We start from the raw sequence: 17,134 nt of genomic DNA, 5'->3' as shown, positions 1-17,134 counted from the left end.
AAATGCAAGCCCTGAGCAGTTGGTCTGTCCCCTTGTATGTTTGCCATGGGTTAACTATTCATATTAACTCAAAAGTACAACTTTAAAGATGAAACCCTATCCACATGCTCCCTGCTGTTAATCAGGGTTTCCCTAGACATAACCAAAGCTGCTCAGTGATTTAAAAAATGCAAAATGTGCAGCCTTGAGACACGGCTTTCAGCTGAATGGTTCTCTCTATAGTACAATACAACTATGCCTGCATTGAAAAATATTTAACTTCATACAGCTGGATGGATTTGGCCATGCATGCATCGCCATATTTCCAACAATCAGATATTCAGTACTTTATTATGATACTGGCATATTTGCATGAATGTTATTGTAGTGCAAGGTTTTACATCCCATCTGTTTAATGTTAATGTAATCATCTAGCCTAATAAACATTTAACATAATTTTTTCCCCAGATACATTACATGGATAACAGCTTCCACTTTTTGGTTGACAGCATTAAATCAAGACAATAAAAAGGCATTTTTAGTTTAAAAATTTAAAAACCGTTCAAAATAAATATGAAAAAACTAGAATGGAGGTCAATACTCTGATTGGGATGATCATCCAATCATGTTTCCGTGCAGAGCTGAAAACAGGACAACCATCACTGAAAATGGGCGGATAATTGACAAAACACATTCTTGCAAGTGTTTAGTTGCAGCAGCAGAAGGGGAAAATAGGAAGATGGATGTTCATTTGAAATTTAGGACCAAAGGCTTTTTTGTTTAAAATAGGCATCAAACCGTGAGATAGCGTAATCCTGCAATAAAAGAAGAGATAAAATGAAATGTTATCTGTATCACTCACCCACCATTTAGTTCTGCAGAAAAGCTTTGTCTTTAGCTCTGTTAAAACCTTATTATTGTGTGTTGTTAACAGTTGCAGTGTTGCAAGCATTCAGTTTAAAAGTGAAGTTCCACTTTTGTAGTCAAATTTGAAAACAATGGATTTTTGTCTTACCGTAAAATCCTTTTCTCTGAGGTTCACTGAGAGACACAGCTCCCTATCTTCCAAGACCCTTGGGCTTATGCTGCTCTCTCTTCAGGAGTAGGACTAGGCGGAAGCAAATTTAGCTATGCCCCTGAGGCAGTCCCAAAGGGTATACCCTCACTTCCTGCTATAGGACTTCAGTTTGTAACAAGCAGTGTCAGAAAATACATATAAAAAAATAAATACAAACTCAACCCAACAGAGAGGCGGGGGCGCTGTGTCCGTCAGTGAACCTGAATGGATTTTACGGTAAGACAAAAATCCGTTTTCCCTTTCGTTCACTGACGGACACAGCTCCATATCTTCTTAGACCCTTGGGACGTCCCAAAGCAGTTAATATGAGAGGTGGGAAAAAAACACAATAGGTAAAATTGCTAAACATAGCCAATCACTTAAACCAGGAGCTCAACTAGGAACAACTGGAGCTCACCACCAGGAAAAAAATACAACCCTCAAGAGGTAGGAGCCTCTGCAACTACAGCCTGCAAAACTTTGTAGCTTAAAGTAGCATCCAAAGATGCAAGGACATCTGCCTTAAAAAAAACGTTGTGAATGTGTGCACAAACGACCACGTAGCCACCTTGCACACCTGAACCACCGACGCCTGATGATTGAAAGCTCAGGAGGCACCAAGGGCCCTCGTAGAATGCGCCTTAACAGGGAAAGGAGGATCCGGCTCCTAATGGAATAGGCCTGCATCACCGTCTGTCTGATCCATCTGGAAATGGTTGCAGCAGAAGCAGCCATTACCCTACAGGGTCCATAAGGATAAACAGAGAATTAGATTTACAATTCGACTCAGTTGCCGCCAGGTACACTCTGATTGCCCAAACCACATCCAAGAAGTGTAGGCCAATTTCTTTAGGATGTGTGAAAGTGTGAACCAAGGAATTCACACTGGAAGTAGATTTCCTAGCTTTCAACAGCGTAGGACTCACCAACTCAGACAGCCCTCTGCCCTTCAGCACCTAGCTTTCAATAGCCATGCCTTTAAAGCCAGCAACCGTAAAGCAGGATGGAAGATCGAAGAAGATCCTCTCTGAGAGAAAGTTTCGAGGAGCATTGGCTACCAGCCTTACTAGACATGCGTACCAAGAACGGCGAGGTTAGTCTGGTGCCACCAAAATTACAGGAATCCCTTCCACCTCGATTCTGCATAGCAGTCTCCACAGAAGAGCAATTGGGGGAAAAGCGTAAATCAAACGATCCCAAGGGGCCACCAAGGCATCTGCAAGGTCGGCCAGAGGATCCTGAGACCTTGACAGGAACCTCTGCACCTTCCTGTTGAGACAGGAGGTGGAACCGTAAGATTCTTCAAGAGAGACTCAAAGGGATATCTTTTAGCGAAACGCTTAGGTATTCCAACCATGCGTTTCGGGAATCTCCACTGACTAGCGACAATCTCATCAAAATAGGCAGGAAAGGGAAACACCTTAGTCACCTTGGATGATCTGTGGGTGCCAAATTGCACCGGCGTAACCGACTCAGCTAAGTCCTCCAACTGACACAATCAGTGCCTTCACCAGCGCCTTTTCATGCACGGCTGCAGTGGAGGAGGTTTTATCCTCCTTGTTAGAGCACTCAGGGTGCGTGGACGCAGACCTAGATGGTTGACTCGCGTCCGCGGGGGCAGATGATGCAGGTGAAGGCGGGGGGCGCTTCTTGCTAGGTCACTTTTGCAGGGCCATATCATCCTTGACACAAGTGACTGCAGGGTCACCAGTGCAGACTATGACCCAGGAGGGTCCTGCAGCTTCTGAGAGGTCAGGTGGTAATAATCGCTCCAGGTGCTCCATGATTGAATCAGAGGTCACACTGTGTACAAATAATCCCCCCACCCCCACACTGCTACCACTGTGATACTACAAGGATCAGCGCACGAGCATGGCTGCTACAGCAGAGAAGAGGCTGTATACCCGCAGGTACTTACCACTGTACACTCAGAACTAGATACAGAGCGCCAAACCGCCTGCCATGCTGCGATCAGAAAGGAAGAAGCGCTGACACTGTCGCTAGGGGCCCCCGCCACACATCAACGCTCCAGACTTCAGGAAAATAGCCCAAGGGTCTAAGAAGATATGGAGCTGTGTCCGTCAGTGAACGAAAGAGAAACCCCCCCCCCTATCCATTTGTGTTCCTATTCATACAACATGCCTAAAAATATATATATATTTTTAAAGTATATTTTTTTCCCTTCTAGTTTCTTTAGAGTTTAACTACTTCAGGTAGGGACTGTTTCACCCCCATCCAGTTAAGGCCATTTTTAATTTTCAGCTTTCAGCACGGTCACTCTTTGAATGAGTTACTCATGCAACACTGTACTCAAATACATTTTTATCTTTTTTTGAGAGGCTTTTTTTTTGGAAGGTTTTTGGCATAAAAAAGTTTGCAAATAAATTTAGGCCAAAATGTATTCTGCTACATAGCTTTGTTATAAATAACCCAAATCAGTGTATATTATTTAGTGAGTGGAAAAGTTATAGAGTCTACAAACTATGAAATATATACACTGTACAAAACTTTCAGGCAGGTGTAAACAAAAAGCAGTAAATAGAAATTTTTGTAACCACCCTTTGTCTTCAAAACCGCATCAACTCTTCTAGGTACACTTGCACACAGTTTTTTAAAGTAACCAAGTAGGTTTTTCCAATCATCTTGGAAAACTAACCACAGATCTTCTGTGGATGTAGGCTGCCTCACATCCTTCTGACTCTTCATGTAATCCCAGAAAAAAAAAAAAAAAAAAAAAAAAAAAAAAAAAAAAAAAAAACTTTAGGATATTGAGATCAGGGATCTGTGGGAGCCAAATCATAATTTACAGGACTGGAGGTTCTTTACACTGAAGATTGTTCTCGATGACACTGGGGTTGCTGTTTGGCTGCAGAATACATTTGGGACCAATCACACACCTCCCAGATGGCAAGGCATGATGGATAAGGATCTGACGATTTTTCTCAGCATTGAGGACACTATTGATCCTGACCAAATCTTCAACTTCATTTACAAAAAAACAGCCCCAAACTTGCAGGGAACCTTCACCATGCTTCACTGTTGCCTGCAGACACTCATTATTGTACTGCTCTCCAGCCCTTCAGCGAATAAACTGCCTCCTGCTACAGCCAAATAACTGGATTTTTGACTTACCATAAAATCCTTTCCTCTGAAGTTCTGACAGACAGCTCCATATTCTTCTTGACCATTGGGTTATGCTGCTCCCTACAGGAGTAGGACAGTAGGCAGTAAAAAAAAAACAAAAAAAAAACGTTACCACGCCTAATGGGAAAGTCCCCCTTTTTAAAGAAAGGTCAAAATCCTAGCCACCAATAAAGGCGAGGATGCACCTTCAGCGATTCACACCAGGAGATGTATGATTTCCACGTATGATGATAGATCTTCCTAGAAGTAGACTTTCTGGCCTTCAACGGTGTAGGAATCACTAAATCAGAAAGACCTCTATCCTCCAATACCTGGCTTTCCACAGCCACGCCATTAAAGCCAGCAACTGTAAAGCAGGATGGAAGATCGGCCCTTGAGACAGCAAATCTTCCCTGACCGGAAGTCTCGGTGACCAATATATCTGTGTACCAGGACCGGCGAGGCCAATCTGGGGCCACCAGAATTACCAGAATCCCTTCCACCTCCATTCTGCGCAAAATACTCAGCAGGAGTTTCAGCAGAGGGAACACAAAGATCAGTCAATACTGACCCCAAGGAGCCACCAGTGCGTCTGTGGCATTGGCAAAAGGATCCCGAGACCTGGCTACAAACCTCTGAACCTTCTTGTTGAGGCGAGAAGCTAACAGATCAATGTCAGGAGTCAGGCCGTCAAGACACTTTGGTGCCCCCTTGATGGTTGATGCACGATAAGTGGCATGGGGGGGGGGTTCCCCAGCAGGGACCCCCCACACCCCCCCATCGCTGACTTAGGTAGGGACCTCCGTGACTGGTGGGTAGGGAGGCCTTGGGGGAGCCTGGTATGGAGGGGTACCTGAGGGTCCGAATTTCCCAGGGAGGCGCCCACGTCCACCCCGAGACCACCAGTTATGGGGGGGGGGGGGGGAACTTACTCACCATACCAACAATATTGGGTGGGCACCACTCCGGACAGACTGCCCCTCCACTCAGGGTGGGGGTGCTGACGGCCAATGGGTCTGCTGCGACTCAGGCCGAACCAAGTCCTGTGCGTCCCGGCGAGGTGTTTTCACTCGCGGGCCAGCCCCCCGGCTACTGGGGCTCTGTTGTGGCGAGGCCTTGCGCTGGGCTATAACCTGCACAAGCGTGCTGGCTGGGCAGGGAGACCTTAAGGATCTAGAATATCCAGTCCGGCTGTTGATTGCCATTCTCTCAGGAACATAACTAGTTAAAAAATAAAAAATTTTTAACAAAGGTTCCCTTTGAAATAAAAAAGCAAGCCAAGACCGAAGTCCCAGCCGGGAACTAGGTCCTACTCCTAAACTAGGCAGAAACAAACTGAAGACTATAGCAGAGTGTGTGGGTGTATACCACGCCTATGGGGCAGTCCCTGCCTAGTGTCCTATTCCTGTAGGGGGCAGCATAACCCAATGGTTAAGAATATGGAGCTGGGTCTGTCAATGAACGATAGAGAAATTTCAAATTTTGACTCATCAGTCCAGAGCACCTGTTGCCATTTTTCTGCACCCCAGTTCCTATGTTTTTGTGAATAGTTGAGTTACTTAGCCTTGCTTCTAGGTCAGAGGTATGACTTTTAGGCTGTAATTCATCCATTATGATCACTTCTGGCCAGACTTCTCAGGACAGTTGATGGGTGTACCTGGGTCCCACCAGTTCTGTGCTAATGGCACTGCTGGAAATCTTCTGATGTTGAAGGGAAGTAAGCATGATGCGTTTCATCTGCTGCATTAAGTTTCCTTGGCAAACCACTGCATCCACTGTCCTCTTCCTGATCAATATTGTCCTCAATGCTGACAAATACAGGCTAAACACTTATGCATCATGTCATACCATCTGGAGGATGTGTGATTGGCCCTAAATTTATTCTGCAGCAAACAGTCCAAACATAAGCCAATGTCATTAAGAACTATCTTAAATGTAAAGAAGAACAAGAACAAGGAGTCCTGGAAGTGATAGTTTGGTCCCCACAGAGCCCTGATCTCAAAATACAGTCCGTTAGGGGTTGCATGAAGAGACAGAAGGCTTTAAAGCAGCTCATATCCATAGAAGATCAGTGGTTAGTTCTCCAAGATGTTTGGAACCTATCAGCAAAAAACTGTGTGCAGGTGTACCTAGCAGAATTGATGCGGGTTTGAAGCCAAAGGGTAGTCACACCATTGATAAAAATAAACAATTAAAATATATTTTTTTTAAGCATTCTTACTTTACAGCATTTTTTCACACCTGCTTTAACTTTTGCCTAGGACTGTAGATGCTGCCCTGATGAATGACTTGAGAAAAAGGTGAGCACACTCTTCTCTATTGTATATTCATTCTTAAAACTTTAATGGAAGATATTTAGAGATGCATTACATTTTTGTATTTTTATGATGATGTAGTGCAATACCTAATAACTGTCCCATCCTGAAGAAGCAGCGCCTATCATGAAATTTGTTGATGGTGGGCCCATTAAAGATACCCAGGTGTCTAATCCCGGGTGCTCAGGGTGGCAATTTATGTACTCACTCTTTATAGGCATTGTATATGTGTCTTGGTTTATGTCAAATAAAAATGTAAATAAACTACAAGTACCATCTGACACTGGGGCAGATGGACTTGTAGTTTGCATGTACAGTGGGTGCACTGATTAGCACGACCATAATTAATTCACACGGCCTACAGCTTTGCAAAAGACAACCTGTATGGGAGGTACAAGCAACAGAGCTGTAGGCAATAGGTGCAGGAGCCTTACATTGCGCACACGATCAGATGATCAGGGGTGCAAACGTTGCAGGCTCTTGTTTTAAAAAACAATAAATGCACATTTTTTACCTGCAAAATGTATTTTATTTTTATGTAATGGTGAACTTCGCTTTTAAAAAAACTTTTTAGGCAATATAAGCAATACTGGTGACTAGTCCTTTGCCCCACTATGTGGCTTTTTTTTTCTCTAAGACAAAGTTAAAGTCTTCTTTCAAGTTCACCTTCTGAACATGTGTTACACCCATATTTAAAGTGTAACATGTTCAGCACCCAGCCCCCTCAACCCCTATTCCCTCTGACAGTGGGCAGAGCTGTCACATTTAAAAATGAAGCGTCTGTGTGGGATTTCTGTAATCTGTGAATGAATAAACTATAAGTCCTGTCTGCCAGCACAGCAGATAGCTTGTAATTCTCAATGAACTACGAGGGCGCAGATCAGCACCCACATAGTTCACTGACACCTCCTGTAACTGTCTGCTTTTACAAAATGTTTTTTTTTTTTTTTTTTTTTTAAGTGGTCATAAAGACCCAGAACCATTATAGGTTGCCTAAAAATGCAGCCAATACTAAACACAGACGATTCACCCACTTTACTAAAGTATTAGAATTAAATTATGTATTTAAACACATACTTACTAGGTAACCAAATTCAATAGTTGAGATTTTTGCCTGCAGGATAGACCAGAGGCCCCAGAAGAAATGTGAAGCCAAAGCAAACCTAAAGCGGTCAAAATATAGCAATTACTGGTTATTAAGGATTGTTAACACATAAAAACATACCTTTCATAACATAGTGTACATTTAGTGATCACAATATTAAATACAAAACAACCAAAAACTAAATTATGTGGCTATACACACACACACACAAAGCAAACATATTAATCAGGCTCATTTGTTTGATCAAACATTAGAATGGGAAGATGTGCGAATGGCTGTTAAATGGCCGATAAGAGGAAAATTGACAGGCAATTGTAAAAAAAAATCAGAAACAGTTGATCTCCTGTGAGTCTTACATATTACACCCTCTGGAGTTTACAGCAATAGTGTGAAAGGCAATAAACATTCAGACAACAAATCTGTGGGTGAAAGCACCTTGTTAATGAGGAGAATGGTAATGGTCACATAGAAGTCCACAACTGCTGAAACATCTATGCTCTGCAACAGTGGTGTGTGGAAATGAAGGGGCTGTTGGACAAAGGTAGTGCACAGTGGGAGGACAGGCATCTGACCAATCTAGAAGTGTTTCTGGCCTGAGGATTCTTCAGCCACCATAGCTCTTAAAAACCGTAATGATCCAAGTCACTGTCCACTGGAAAGGTATTCTACCACTTATTTATGCCAAATTAAATGACATTCTTGGATGTGTACTGATGAATGCGTGTGGTACGAAAGTTCATCTCACTTGAAGGACTTTGAAACATTTAATGGTTAAAGCGTCAAATACATCTAATGTGTTTTGGGGGAAAAAGCCTCCACTTTAGGGTCATCAGAAGACACAAGTCATCATCAAGCCTGAACAAAGGCCCTTCTTGGTGCACGCTTTCGCAACTTCATTAAATACCTCCTGACCACGCTATTGCCAAAAGACGGCTAAGGAGGGCCATTGTTCAGGCTTGGACGTCCATGAACATCATCCCAGAACCCCGCCTCCCGCGCGCCATCTAGGGTGTGCTCTGTTAAAGCTGTGTCCATCAGACACAGCTGATCACAGATCGCAGTAAAGGGCCAATCACCCCAACCCTATACCATGTGATCATTTGTGTCCAATCACAGCTAATCACATGTAAGCAGACTTGCCGGTTATCGGCAGTCCTTTCCTCACATGCGGTGTCTGTGTGAGGAATGGATTGCAGATAACAGGCAAGGCTGTAAGTACATGGTTTACACTGATAATCAGGGCACTGGTCATCAGTCCCTCAAGTATCAGTGCAGCCCCATTAGTGCCTATCTGTTCAGCCTCATCAGTTGACATAAGTGAAGAAAAATTACTTATTTGTAAAATAAAAAAAAAAAAAAAAAAAAAAAAAAAAAATGGGATTTTTGACTTACCGTAAAATCCATTTCTCTGATGTTCATTGACAGACAACTCCTGTCATTCTTGACTACTGGGTTATATTGCCCCCTACAGGAGTAGGACACTAGGCAGAAAAAAAAATTCTGGCTACACCCATGGGCAGTCCCAGGGGGTATACTCCCTCTGCCGACTACAGTCACTCCGCTTTGTTACAAGCAGTGCAACGCTACAGAGGGGTGGGTGCTCTGTCAAAGAACATCAGAGAAATGGATTTTATACCAAGTCAAAAATCCAATTTTCTCTTTCGTTCATTGACGGACACAGCTCCTGTCATTCTTGACCATTGGGACGTCCCAAAGCAGTGTAAAAACATGAAGGGTGAGAAATGGCAAAAAAAATCCCAAAGCAAAACATTATCCAACCAGGCAACAGGGGCTCAACTAAAATAACTGGAGCCCAGATGAAAAAAACCAATACACCCTAAAAGAGGATCAGGTCCTCCAAAACAGCAGCCTGCAAAACCTTGCAGCCAAAAGGAAGCATCCGCAGATGTCAACACATTCACTTTATAAAACTTTGTAAAAGTGTGCACCGGCGACCAGGTGGCCACCTCACAACCCGGCGTCATGGACGCTTGATGACGGAAGGCCCAGGAAGCACTAAGCGTCCCGGTAGAGTGCGCCTTGCCATGGAAAGGATGAACCTGACCCCTGGCGGAATAGGCCTGAACCACCGTCTGTCTGATCCATCTTGAAAAGGTCACAAAGGAAGTGGACAACCCTTTGCGAGGTCCATCCGTGAGCACAAAGTCTGACTTCCTGAAAGACTCTGTAGCTTCCAGGTACACCCTAATTGCCCGGACCACAACCCGAGGCATGCAAGGCAATTTCCTTCGGATGTTTAGGCCTGAGACACAGGAAAGGCAACACAATGTCTTCAAATGAAAATCAGAGACCACCTTAGGAAGGAATGACAGACAGGGGCGAAGCACCACCTTATCCTTGAGAATCACCAGATAAGGTGAACGACAGGATAACGCCGCCAGTTCAGACACCCTGTGCGCGTAGGTGATAGCCACCAAAAAGGCCACCTTCTGGGACACCGTAACCTGGGGAATCTCCCTAATATTTTCAAAGGGAGGCTTCTGTAGAGATGAAAGCACCAAATTAAGATCCCAAGGCGGCAATGGAGCCTGCACTGGAGGAACCAAATGTCAGACACCTTGAAGAAAAGTGCACACCAGGGAGTTTGTGGCCAAAGGTCATTGGAAAAAGAGCGCCAAGGCCGATACCTGGCCCTTGATGGCACTCAAGGCCAATTTCTGTTCAACCAGTGGATCCCTTGACCGAGCCACAAACCTCTGCACCTTTCGGTTGGGCCGAAACACCAACAGATTCACCTCAGGGGTGCCCCACCGGAGACAGAGCTGATGAAACACCTCCGGATGAAGGGACCACTCCCCGTCGTCCAACGTCTGCCGACTGAGGTAATCCGCCTGCCAATATTCCACCCCAGGAACGTGCATGGCGGAGAGGGCTGGAATGAACCGCTCTGCCCACCTTATAATGCCGGCTACCTCCAGAGCCGCCAGGGCACTTCTTGTGCCCTCTTGGTGACTGACATAAGCCACGGCCGTGGTATTGTCTGATTGACTGCACATCCCTGTAAACGATCTGTCTAATGATCCCAACACAGTCTGATTCCTCAGAGTTCCAGGACATAGATCGGTAGTCTGTACTCTTCCAGTGTCCAGATCCCCTGAGTTTGTCCAGAGGAAGTAGCACTCTGGCTACGACCGAGTCCAGAGTCAGGCCCAAATAGTCCAGCTTTGTGCCTGGAACCAGGGCAGACTTCTGAAAATTCAAAATCCAGCTGAACTACTGCAGAGTTCGTATTGTGATCTCCAGGTTCTCCACCAGAGCAGATGGGAGACTCCGCTCGCAGTAGATCGTCCAAGTAGACCAGTACCCCAATCCCCTGTAGGTGTAGCAAGGCTAGCACTGGAGCCAACACTTTTGTGAAGACCCAAGGAGCGGAGGCGAGACCAAAAAGTCCACGTCTACGACGAGGTTCCTAGCCCTTTAGTAGCCTGCGAAAGAAAGGTACTCTTTCGCCATTTGAGACCTTTAATGATGTCATCCAGGGTAGCTCCAAATAAACAGACAACCTCCTTGAAAGGGAAGATCAGTCAAGGCCTTTTTAGAAGTCTGGTCCGCAGACCAGCATTTGAGCCAAAAGACACGCCGAAGGACCACTGCCAAAACAGAGGCAAGCCATCAGAGGAGCCGCATCCAAAAAGAGACATCACAGATGAATTGCAGCCCCTGCACCAGCTGGTCCGACAGCTCAGCAAAGGCAGGGTGGAGCTGTTCTCCCTCCAGGTCACGGCGTAGGAGCTTATCACACTTGGTCAGGGTTTGCGACACCAGGGAAATTGTAAATACCAGACTCACTGCCGAACCAGCTAAGGTGTACAAAGTGCGGGCCACAGCCTCCACCTCCCGGGTCCTTAAAGCCCGGGGACTCTTCAAACTGTTTTGAATATTGAAACTGGAGGCTCCACCACCGGTGGGACAGTCCACTTCTTAAGGGACTCCTCGTAGGGGTAACGCCTAGTAAAGCGCTTCGGAACCCCACAGGGACACTTGGTCGTCCCCACGCTTTAGCAACAATTCTGTCAAAATAAGCAGGGAAAGGAAACCCCTTTACCGCTCCGGATGGCTTGTGAGTGCCAAAGGGTACCTGCGCCTCCGTCGCAGCTCCAGCTGCGTCCTCCATCTTCAGGGTCTCACACATAGATACAATTAGTGCATCCACCAGCGCTTTTTCATGCACGGTCGAAGACGTGGAGGAATCATCCTCACTATTAGAGTATTCTAGGCGCGTGGTTCGAGACCCAGAAGGGTGACCCATGTCCGCGGCGGCCGAATCAGATTCAGGATCTGATGAGACAGGGGAAGGCAGGGGGTGCTTTTTGCTAGCCCGTCACCCACAAGCTGCCTCCACCTGGGACACAAGGGACTCCAGGACCGTCATCCACATATGGATGGATGGATGGGACCTGGAGGGCCCCGCAGCCTCAGAGGGGGGACCAGGTGGAGAAATGTGCTCCAAAGACTCCATGAGTCACTAGGAAGTGAAAAGATCCAGGAGTCAGCACCAGGGGATGAGGAGGGGCTCCCACTGCCAAAAAAAGCCACCCACAGGGCTCCACTGTCATGGCCACCGCTATTTGCAATGGCAAACCAGAATAAAATGTCTGCCGGACTACTGTGCGGCACCACAAGTTATGCAGGGACCCAGAATTGGGAGACTAGGCCTCAAGGACAGAGGGCCCTGGCAGGAGTCTGTACCAGGTACAAACACTGCCTCCCCCCTGCAGTCGATCGTGCAGTCGCCGGCGGCCCACCCCTCGGCCCCCATGGCCTGTTAGCGCCCTGCCCCCATCCTAGGCCAGTGACCAGACCACTCAAACAGCCCCAGAGTATGTGGAAGGGGAGGGGCATCTAAAAATGTTTTGCCGGGACCAAAATTTCCAGCAAAGAACTAGGTCCTTACTCCTGACTAGGCAGAAAAAAAACTGAATGACTATAGCAGGGAGAGGGTGTATACCCCTGGGACTGCCCATGGGTGTAGCCAGAAGTTTTCTGCCTAGTGTCCTACTACAGTAGGGGGCAGTATAACCCAATGGTCAAGAATGACAGCTGTGTCTGTCAATGAACGAAGGAGAAACTTTTTTTTTTTCCAAAAATGTTCTCTCTTTTTTCATTGTTCTCTCTTTTTTCATTTTTTTTTTTTTTTAGACACAAAAAAAAAAAAAAAAACACTCTAGTGATTAAATACCACCAACAGAAATCTCTATCTGTCTCAAAGAAATATTATGGGTACGGTGTTGCATGACCGTGCCATTCAAAGTGCAACAGGTTAAAGTGATGACCAGTATGGAAGTGGTCAGCATTGACTGATCAAGCTGTGAAGAAGGGGGACCCATATGCATTGGCTGTATTTGATGCCGTTAACCATTAAATCTTTCAAAAAATCCTTCAAGCGAGATTGTACGAGGTGCTCCTCAGTACACATCCAAGAATTTACCAACTGGAGAGTACATCCTTTGTCGCTATCAGAGAGGTAGCAGCCTAGGGCCAGTCTCCCACGATTCTTTGGTGACGGGATAACCAGTCAGAAGTGACTAATGCAGAGGGAAGATGGAATAGACAGAAATCATACTCTGTCATTGAGGCAAGTACACACTATAGAGGGATAGGTTCTGTTCATTTTCATTTCAGAGGGTTACAACCACTTTAATGCAGGAAAGGATATATCACGGGCGGTTAGGTTTTAAAACCTTGTTTCAGCACATTGCATGTATATATGTACGTACAGTATCTCACAAAAGTGAGTACACCCCTCACTTTTTTGTAAATATTTTATTATATCTTTTCATGTGACAACACAGACGAAATGACACTTTGCTACAATGTAAAGTAGTGAGTGTACAGCTTGTATAACAGTATAAATTTGCTGCCCCCTCAAAGTAACTCAACACACAGCCATTAATGTCTAAACCGCTGGCAACTAAAGTGAGTACACCCCTAATTCAAAATGTCCAAACTGGGCCCAATTAGCCATTTTTCCTCCCCGGTGTCATGTGACTCAGTGTTACAAGGTCTCAGGTGTGAATGGGGAGCAGGTGTGTTAAATTTGGTGTTGTTATCGCTCTCACTCTCTCATACTGGTCACTGGAAGTTCAACATGGCCTCTAATAGCAAAGAACTCTCTGAGGATCTGAAAAAAATAATTGTTGCTCTACATAAAGATGACCTAGGCTATAAGAAGATTGCCAAGATCCTGAAACTGAGCTGCAGCATGGTGGCCAAGACATACAGTGGTTTAACAGGACAGGTTCCACTCAGAACAGGCCCCGCCATGGTCGACCAAAGGAGTTGACTGCACTTGCTCAGCATCATATCCAGAGGTTGGCTTTGGGAAATAGAAGTACGAGTGCTGCCAGCATTGCTGCAGAGATTGAAGGGGTGGGGGTCAGCCTGTCAATGCTCAGACCATACGCCGCACACTGCATCAAATTGGTCTACATGGCTGTCGTCCCAGAAGGAAGCCTCTTCTAAAGATGATGCACAAGAAAGCCTGCAAACAGTTTGCTGAAGACAAGCAGACTAAGGACATGGATTACTGGAACCATGACTTGTGGTCTGATGAGACCAAGATAAACTTATTTGGTTTAGATGGTGTTAAGCATGTGTGGCGGCAACCAGGTGTGTCTTGCCTACAGTCAAGCATGGTGGTGGGAGTGTCATGGTCTGGGGCTGCATGAGTGCTGCCAGCAATGGGGAGCTACAGTTTATTGAGGGAACCATAAATGCCAATATGTACTGTGACATACTGAAGCAGAGCATGATCCCCTCTCTTTGGAGACTGGGCCGCAGGGCAGTATTGCAACATGATAAATTACCACAAACACACCTCCAAGAAGACCACTGCCTTGCTAAAGAAGCTGAGGGTAAAGGTGATGGACTGGCCAAGCATGTCTACAGACCTAAACCCTATTAAGCATCCGTGGGGCATCTTCAAAATGGAAGGTGGAGGAGCGCAAGGTCGCTAACATCCACCAGTGGCAACCTGTGAAGCTCTCGTGAACTCCATTCCCAAGAGGTTTAAGGCAGTGCTGGAAAATAATGGTGGATTGGTGGCCACACAAAATATTGACACTTTGGGCCCAGTTTGGACGTTTTCACTTAGGGGTGTACTCACTTTTGTTGCCAGCGATTTAGACATTAATGGCTGTGTGTTGAGTTATTTTGAGGGGACAGAAAATGTACACTGTTATACAAGCTGTACACTCACTACTTTACATTGTAGCAAAGTGTCATTTCTTCAGTGTTGTCACATGAAAAGATATATTAAAATATTTACAAACATGTGAGGGGTGTACTCACTTTTGTGAGATACTGTATGTATGTTCCCCCTCTCTTAGCCAAAAAAACAGCCCTGACCCATCTAGGCATGGACGCTTCTAGACCTCTGAAGGTATGCTGTGGTATCTGGCACCAAAGCGTCAGTAGCAGACCCTTTATTCCTGTACGTCAGTAGAAGACCCTTTATTCCTGTACGTCAATAGCAGACCCTTTATTCCTGTAAATTGCAAGGTGTGGCCACCATGGATTGGGCTTCCATTTCTAGCACACAGATTCTTAATTAGATTAAGATCTAGAGAATTTGATGGGCAGATCAACACCATAAATTCATTGTTTTGTTTATTAGGCCAGCTTATTCCATTGCTCCGTGGCCAAGTTTTGATGCTCATATGCCCATTGTAGGCACTTTTGGTTGTGGACACGGGACAGCATGGCACCCTGATAGGTCTGCGGCTATGCAGCCCCATACACAACAACCTGCAATGCCCAATTTTTTTCTGCATACAACACATCAACTTCATGGACAACATTACTGCCGAATATATCCAACGGACTTTCACATGCATTTGTCAATTAACCTGTCTGAGGTCAAAGTTATGGTTGATCTATATTCATATTTATTTAGCATGGTTAACCATACTTACTTTTAAAGGCTCTGCTTTCTACTCTGCAGAACTACACAGTGGATGTAATTTACTGTCATCTCACAGTCAGTGTCTAAGAGTCATTCAACTCAGTTATGAAATGTATTTTTTTTTTCTTGTCAGGTAAATCTGAAATATCACATGCTGCCTTTGTTTCTTCTTCCAGCAGGTGGAGCTTAAGGAACTGTTTTCACATATCCAGGCTACTCTTTTGCTGAAATTCCAGTTTACAAACGTATAAAAACACGAACTGCCGTTTTGCCCCCGCTTTAGCGAAACCATTGAGCTTTGGGAAACCTCTGTTATGTATTAAAGTTTGGTTATGGAACAAAGAAAACAAAAAAAACTAATAAAATAGGTGTCAGATGGAAGAACTTTCACCTTGTCTCTGTGGAAATGCTCCCAGCAAAATCCTAAAGTAGAACTATAGGCAAAAACTTTTTTTTCCCATTTTGGATACAGTAAGTGAGGGTTATAACCCCGGTTTTGCCATCTGTGTCCCTTTGGCGAGATTTCCTTCACTTCCTGTCTCATACTGAAAACATACTGAAGCAGATTAAGGGAATGCCTTGGGGAACCCCAGGTCACTAGAACTAGAGTGTTTGAATTAGAGGGTTGACCTCTATTAGTTTGCTAGGGACAGCCCAAAATTTGGGATTTTCTTTTACTTTCATTTTAAATAATAACCGTAATCAGGACAAATAGAGAGGGTGAAAAAAAAAAAACTGACAGGTGTTCTAATCCCTCTTCGCTCTATCAAAAACTAAAAAAAAAAAAAAAAAGTTTTGCTTTTAGTTGTACTTTAAGAGATACACTCCACAAAAATGAACACTGTACTTTGTTTTTACTATAAAAGAAACGGACAGAAAGAGATGGGTTTTAAATTTGGGATTTTATAAAGACAGGGAAAACAGGCAACTAAATGGAAGTGCTATGTTTAAAATAAAGAGAGTGGGAAAATACTGACAGCCTGGCCACAATTAATGCATTTTCTTACCTGTTCACTTCAATAAACATTGCCTCCGCCTGAACATGCCGATCCTCCTCATTGAGCTCAGGATTATTTTCCATCAGGTATGAGAGGAAAAAGTGAAGCTACCATGTCAGAGTAAAAAAGATGAACAAGACAAAGTTAAAGTGTGACACACTAATCACCATACCAAATTCAACTAAGTAGCTTTTTTTTCTGGTGACATTTCCCCTGAGACTGAATTGCTCAAGTTGTTCTTGGGTTTTCTATCGAGCGCTCCCTCACTGCCTAAACCACAGAAATAACTGTCACTACTGCCAGACTACCATTGAGCAGCAATTTGGGAATGATAGAGTGACTTTCATGATCGATAATAAAAGTTTAAGTGGTATTGTTTCGCCAGCAACTAATCATTCCTTTGATCCATTAACCCAATTAAGACTTCAACAAGCATTGATATCTTTCACAGCATACCCAAAATCCACAGCATTTCTCCAAACATCCACAGATCATCCAGGTGCTGGCTCCAGTAGTCCATCTTCACTCCAACACAAGAATATAAGATGAGTCACACTCAATTATTAGCTGGTCTTCCTACTCTATGCTATCAACAATAAAGTGGCACTCCGTAATAGCTCGTCTTGATACTTT

At 44.7% G+C, this 17,134-nt stretch overlaps 1 protein-coding gene across 1 annotated transcript in view; it reads right to left on the bottom strand.

Annotated features, from left to right (window-relative positions):
• Positions 1-643: 643 nt before the first annotated feature.
• Positions 644-17,134, bottom strand: part of CHKB (choline kinase beta) — a gene marked incomplete at its 5' end in the record, with an annotated part of 89,852 nt that continues 73,361 nt past the window's right edge. Inside the window, 3 exons of the mRNA XM_082255409.1 lie at positions 644-794; positions 7,556-7,637; positions 16,511-16,608. Coding sequence (XP_082111535.1) covers positions 738-794; positions 7,556-7,637; positions 16,511-16,608 — 237 coding nt within the window. The 3' untranslated portion in view covers positions 644-737. The remainder of the gene's footprint in view (positions 795-7,555; positions 7,638-16,510; positions 16,609-17,134) is intronic.

This window comes from Pelophylax lessonae (assembly GCF_965119305.1).
Source record: "Pelophylax lessonae genome assembly, chromosome: 4".
Taxonomy (NCBI): domain Eukaryota; kingdom Metazoa; phylum Chordata; class Amphibia; order Anura; family Ranidae; genus Pelophylax; species Pelophylax lessonae.
This window is presented reverse-complemented; position numbering and strand designations above follow the sequence as displayed.